We start from the raw sequence: 6,490 nt of genomic DNA, 5'->3' as shown, positions 1-6,490 counted from the left end.
TCCTGATAGTTTAATATGTCATGACTTAATGTCTCAAATTTTCCAAATTTCTTTTTTCCGTGTGGGGAAAAAAGGTCTTTAGCATACTGTAACATGTCAGCTTTTATTGATTCTTTGGGTACATCAATGGCCCTTGTTCCGCCTCTTTTACATTTCCTCACTTGTTTACCTTCATGAATCCACCCTAACTCAACTTTTCTGGTCTTTCTTTTCAGCTGATCTGTTGTTTTTTCGATAACGTATTTTCTGCTTTGGAGAAGAAGTCTCCTCCTGATCAGATTTCTTATCATTCTTCCCATCAATGCCCATCTTTTTCTTTAGTTTTTCAAGCAGTGAATGTTTTTTTGGTTCTCTTGCACTTGCACCTTTGATTTTCCATACAGAAGCGTCTTCCTGATATCTGATCTCCATATGTTGGGATGTTCCAGCCAGAGTGTCATCATCCATACAGTCAATGACTGTGGCATCAATCTGTCAAGACAGATATAATTATTACAACTCAAGGACAAGACAACATCCTCCCACCACAGTTCCCACAGTTTTATCAATTAATTTGCTAAACTTTTCCATAATATTTGATGCCATTTCCATGATGTGATGGGGAGAGGAGGAGGAGGAGAGGAAGAGAAGAAGAGAAGGAGTGATGGGGAGAGGAGGAGGAGGAGGAGAGGAAGAGAAGAAGAGAAGGAGTGATGGGGAGAGGAGGAGGAGGAGGAGAGGAAGAGAAGAAGAGAAGGAGTGATGGGGAGAGGAGGAAGAGGAGGAGGAGAGGAAGAGAAGAAGAGAAGGAGTGATGGGGAGAGGAGGAGGAGGAGGAGAGGAAGAGAAGAAGAGAAGGAGTGATGGGGAGAGGAGGAAGAGGAGGAGGAGAGGAAGAGAAGGAGTGATGGGGAGGAGGAGGAGGAGCAAGAGAGTACAAGGAGAGGAGGAGAAAATGAGGGGACACTGTGGGAACCCTGCCATGTGCATGCTCTCTCACACACACACACACACAACTATACACAACTATACTGGGGCCTGAAGCTTAAATCTGTGCACTTTGTAATACAGATGTAGATGTAATACAGATTACTTGGCAGATGTTGGAGTGTATGTATGGGATAAACAGTTTATAAGTAGCCCAATAACTGTTGATTGTTTTGACGTAACGTTAAATGTGGTTTCTTGTATAAATTGGGTCATTCTGGTTGAATGTAGGTTCAGTTCGGTTCATACAGAGGACCTGAAGCAGCAGCATCTCTTTCTCCTGGTAATTGTTGTAACTGCACCGGTGTTATGCTGAGTTTTGCATCCCTGCTAGAATTGCGTCACCGCGCGGCAACTCAACCCCTTAACACTCAGTAATGACACTTTAAAATCAAAGTTTGATAGAAATCACATGGTAATTCGCGGCAGGGATGCAAAACTGTGCATAGTACCGGTGTTACCCGGTAACCCTGGCTGGCTGACTAAGTTAGGTTATACTAGCTGCATGACTGAGCCTTGACAGCAGTGAAATAAAGTTTTCACAAGAAGTTTTATACACTTACATGTTCTTGTTCCATGCGTGAGAGGAACTCTTCTGGTACACCGCGATTTCGTAGAAAGCTCAACAGTGGAGTAACTTTATCCATGTTTTGGGTCGTGGTGATGCCAGTTCACAACCGGAACACATGAGACTCAGCCCGGCCCGACTCCAGCCACAACACACTATCACGTGATTAATAGTACATAAACGTGAAACGTTTACTGTTCTAACAATAAACGTTTCATGTTATAACATGATACTGATATTTTTTTCTCTGGTTTCTGTGGCTAGATTGGAGCTGACTGGCTCATATTTGCAGCAGCAGCAAATATGATGTCCAAGATGGCGTTAATGATGACGTCAGTCAAGGTATATATATATTCAAAGTTCATTCAATATATTCAAGGTTCGTTCATTCCATATATTCAAGGTTCATTCAATATATTCAGAGTTTCATTCAATATATTCAAGGTTCATTCAATATATTCAAGGTTCATTCAATATATTCGGGGTTTCATTCAATATATTCAAGGTTCATTCAATATATTCAGGGTTTCATTCAATATATTCAATGTTCATTCAATATATTCGAGGTTTCATTCAATATATACAAATATTAATTTCCTGAACGGCATGCCATAATATATATATATATATATATATATATATATATATATATATATATATATATATATATATATATCCAATATGGCGGTCGCGGTGACGTATCACACACAGCAACGAGCCTCCCTGCTCAATGAGGCGTCTTCGTTTATATGTCTATGGTGGTGAGTGTCCATTCTGTCACCTGGTGGTGACATGTAGTAACTGCACAAAGTGTAAAGTTAGAAGAATTACATTACAAAATGACTTCCTGTTACTTCTTTCAAAATAAAATAAAATACAAGAGCACGACGCTAACGAGTCTCTTTCTAGTGGAACTAGTGCAAAAACAGTCTTCATCTGTCCTCCTCGGTCATTAATATATGTAATTGTCTGTAATTGTCTGTAATTGATGAATACTTCTGTTATTAAGATGAGTTACACACTGTGATAAAATGGAACAAACGTAGTGTCTAGTGTCACCACAAGGGGTCTTTTCTCATCATCACACCAGTCATCAAACTGTCTGTAGAAAAATAAACAAAAGCTACAAAATGGTTTCTGTTTTGTTTTATTTAATCTTATTTGTAATAATATTATACCTGCTGCCCAAGTTTGAACAAGATTCCAGAATATATAACTGGATAACAGTCTGCTGTGAAGGGCAGTGTATATTATGGTTTCTTCACTTTACTATTTTATTATGTTATTTTACTTCTGTTATTTTTATTACTCAATCTACCTATAAGCTACACCAAGACCTGAATCTAACTTTCCTTTATCCTGTAAATGGGTCAAATGATAATGAAGAAGTCTGAGTCTGAGTTTTGATAACAACGTTTTAATGGCTGAACACCACATGTAAATAAAAATCACAAGAAAAGTTACAAGTTGGTTTGATCTATTAAACAGAAGAATGAAGAAGATAATCGGGAAATATAAAACGTTAAACTGTCACCAAAGGAGGATCTTCCAGATTTGCCGCCGTCCTTGGCTACCTGAGACCCCGGTCAGTGTCATGTGACTGACGGACCATGATTTGATTGGCTGGAAGCCGGTTTGACGTCATCATGGTTGATTAGTTATCCTAGTGGCCTGGATGTTAAAAGTGATTTTCTAACCTCTGAATTCTGAATGACTTTGACAATCTGAATTATTTTACTTTGAATTTCTCATCTTCAATTCTTGAAATTTAAAACACTGAAAAAATAGCAGAGAAAATAAAGTGTTGAAAAATTGAGGTGTTTAATTCAGATGCAGAAAAATTCACATGTATTAATTTGCTGTGTGAAATTCAAAGGAAAGACTTTAGATTCACCGGCTACGTCACATCCAGCGCTGCCAGAGACGTGCAAATGTAGAAAAAAAATTAGCTGACAAACCACTTCCAGGAAGCGTAAAAAGGTTTATTGGATATTCTGGAGGTTTTTGAATTAGTGCCGTCTCCATTACAGGATTTCTGTTTGGATATCTGGGTTTTCTCCTGAATTTCAAGATGAAAGAAACAAGCCTGACTGGCATCCTGCAGTTGTGGTCAGCAGCAAAAAGAGGTGAAGACACAAAAGTGGTTTCAAAAATCTCTAGTAAAAGATAACTGCACAAAGAGATGTATTATTTTGTTATTTAAGCTTTAAAATGGTATGATTATGATCTGTTAACTGCAGGTCTGGATCTGGACCCTAGTGGTCAGCAGAAGAACGGCTGGTCTGGATCTGGACCCTAGTGGTCAACAGAAGAACGGCTGGTCTGGATCTGGACCCTAGTGGTCAACAGAAGAACTGCAGGTCTGGATCTGGACCCTAGTGGTCAACAGAAGAACTGCATGTCTGGATCTGGACCCTAGTGGTCAACAGAAGAACGGTTGGTCTGGATCTGGATCCTAGTGGTCAACAGAAGAACTGCAGGTCTGGATCTGGGCCCTAGTGGTCAACAGAAGAACTGCAGGTCTGGATCTGCCTGTTTCCAACATTTATTTGGTCATAAATATGTTACAGTCAAGTTGTACATAGGCTGACACCAGGACTTGTTCCCCTTTTGCATCTTTGGACAGTAGTTGGCATCGATGTTGATGGTTGATTTGTACGGACAAGATGGCAGCAACCAGAATGACATTTATCTAAGCGACTTAAAGACAAACCAACACTCATGTGATGACATCATAAACACTTTAATATTGTTCAGTAATCCACTAAACTACCTCCCGGAGCTGCAGTCTGCACTCTAGATGCTGAAATAGCTTTTGATAGAGGAAAACAGCTGATTATATTTGGTATCTACAGAAATATAGATTTGGTATCAATCTGATCCAGTGGACGATGGAACATAAAATCTGTGGTTGCCTTGACTCACTGAATCATTAGGTGAGAAAATGAGAGCTGAAAACAACGTTACAGATGACATCATGGAGGGGTTGTCCAGTTCTTCTTCTACAGTCTAGGAACCATAGAAGAACATTATTATTGTTGATTTCTCCTTCTACTGACAAATGTACATAAAAATCATCATAGTACATTTAAAATCAACAAGGTCGACCCCTGGGACCCTGAACATGAAGAAGCAGTTCTAGATAATGGATGGATCATCTTATTCATCTTGGTGAGAGCTCACATATAAACAAACACTTTACCATGACAGAGACCTGACAGTCCAGTAGGTATGTCATGGCTGGAACAGGAAGTGGTGTGAATAAAGACCAGGATGAACCCTGGCTGCACAGCAACCTTGTGCTCAGATCTGACAGTAGGTTAACTATCAACTGAATGTCAACAAGACCATAGAGGTCATCATGGACCCCAGAAAGAACCAGCCTACACACACCCCTCTCCTCATAGGTGGAGCTGCTGTGGAGATCACCCAGAGAACAAAGTTTCTGGGCATTCACATTTCCAGTGACTTGTCCTGGTCCACACTGTCAAAGAAAGCCAACCAGAGGCTGCACTTCCTACGTCGGCTGAGGAGAGCACACCTACCACCGCCCATCCTCACCCACCACCAGGGACACAATCGAAACCATACCGACCAACTGCATCTCCATCTGGCATGAAAGCTGTACGGCAGCCGATCGAAAGGCCCTGCAGAGAGTGGTGGATGCTACAGCCAAACTCACCGGCATGTCCCCTCACATCCATCAAGGACATCGCACACAGTCGTTGCCTATCAAGGGCAAACAAAAGGTTTCTGAGCGACAGGTGCAGAACAGCCAGGCTCCATGACAGTTTTTTCTCCCACTCCATAAGACTTTTAAATAAACAGTACCCATTTCCTGTTTCCCCTTAACAACAACTGTCTACAGTATTTAGTTTTAGTTTTTAGCCTAGTGTTCTTATCCTTTAGTGTTTAGAGTTTTTAGTGTTTTAATTGTTTCCAGTGGCAACAAAATGTCGTTCTACTTGTACTTGGACTTTTAGTATGACAATAAAGTGAACCTTGAACCTTGAGGTTGTAACTTCATCTTGGCTGATTGCAGCTCAGTGATTCCTCTCTGACATCACAGTTGGTCACATGCGCAGCAAACTACCTGCAGCTGAAATGCACTGGATGATCTCAGCTGAACTGAGCTGCAGTGAAACAACATGCTGCTGTTCACTGTGAAGCTCTGACTGGAAACAGACAGAAGAACAACATGTGGATCCTGGAATACCGGCAGCTTCCACCTTTAAAGGACTGGAAGAGGAAGAAGTTTCTGAGGAATCATTCAGAACAGTTTCAGCAACATATGATTCAGGTGTTCTGATGGAAACAGAGACAGACATGTACAGACTCAACTATCTGTTCAACAGAGACAGTTTCTCTGACAGGAGGAAACTCTTGAGACTGGACTCAACACAGAGACACTGAAGAACCAGAACCAGACCAGAACATGAACCCAGGATAAAGAGGTTCAGTGAATGTGGTGTTGAAGGTGTGGAGGTGGATCAGTCTGTCAGAGGAGACGCTGTAGAAGGACAGAGTTCCAGCAGGAACGTCCACATACACTGCTACTCTGTCAGAGACTGAGGAAGAGGAGGAGGAAGATGTTACTCTGTCATTGTGACAGACAGAGTACCAACCATCACCAGAACATTCCAGACTCCAGGAATGATCGTTCCTTCCAAACACACAGTCACCAGAGAATCCTTTCCTGCTGATTCTTCTGTAACTCACTGATACAGAAACTCCTCCTCTCCTCTGGAACTCCCAGTAACAGCGACCCTTCAGAACTTCTCTACACAGCAGCTGAGGACAAGAATCGAACCTGTCTGGATGATCAGGATATGACTGATCCTCCCCCACACACATCATCTTCCTGTTGTTGTCAGACAGTTTGATGTGTTTGTTGACTGTGTTTGTGTCGATGGTGAGTTGACAGCAATCTGATGGAGACAACAAACAACCCAGCTG

General features: G+C 41.3%; 1 protein-coding gene across 4 annotated transcripts in view; it reads right to left on the bottom strand.

The window, feature by feature from the left end:
- Positions 1 to 2,961: 2,961 nt before the first annotated feature.
- The window catches only part of LOC133424329 (NACHT, LRR and PYD domains-containing protein 3-like), a 28,114-nt gene continuing 24,585 nt past the window's right edge, over positions 2,962 to 6,490 (bottom strand). For 3 of the 4 annotated variants that reach the window (XM_061714856.1, XM_061714858.1, XM_061714857.1), the window contains one exon: positions 5,127 to 6,462. In XM_061714856.1, the coding sequence (XP_061570840.1) occupies positions 5,930 to 6,462 (533 nt within the window). In that variant the 3' untranslated portion in view covers positions 5,127 to 5,929. Of the gene's footprint in view, positions 6,463 to 6,490 lie in introns of all 4 variants that reach the window. The other variant, XM_061714859.1, reaches the window with a different exon arrangement.

The sequence above is a fragment of the Cololabis saira genome, chromosome 23 (genome assembly GCF_033807715.1).
Source record: "Cololabis saira isolate AMF1-May2022 chromosome 23, fColSai1.1, whole genome shotgun sequence".
Lineage (NCBI taxonomy): Eukaryota > Metazoa > Chordata > Actinopteri > Beloniformes > Belonidae > Cololabis > Cololabis saira.
Note: the sequence above shows the minus strand (reverse complement) of the source record. Positions and strands in the feature narration are given on the sequence as shown.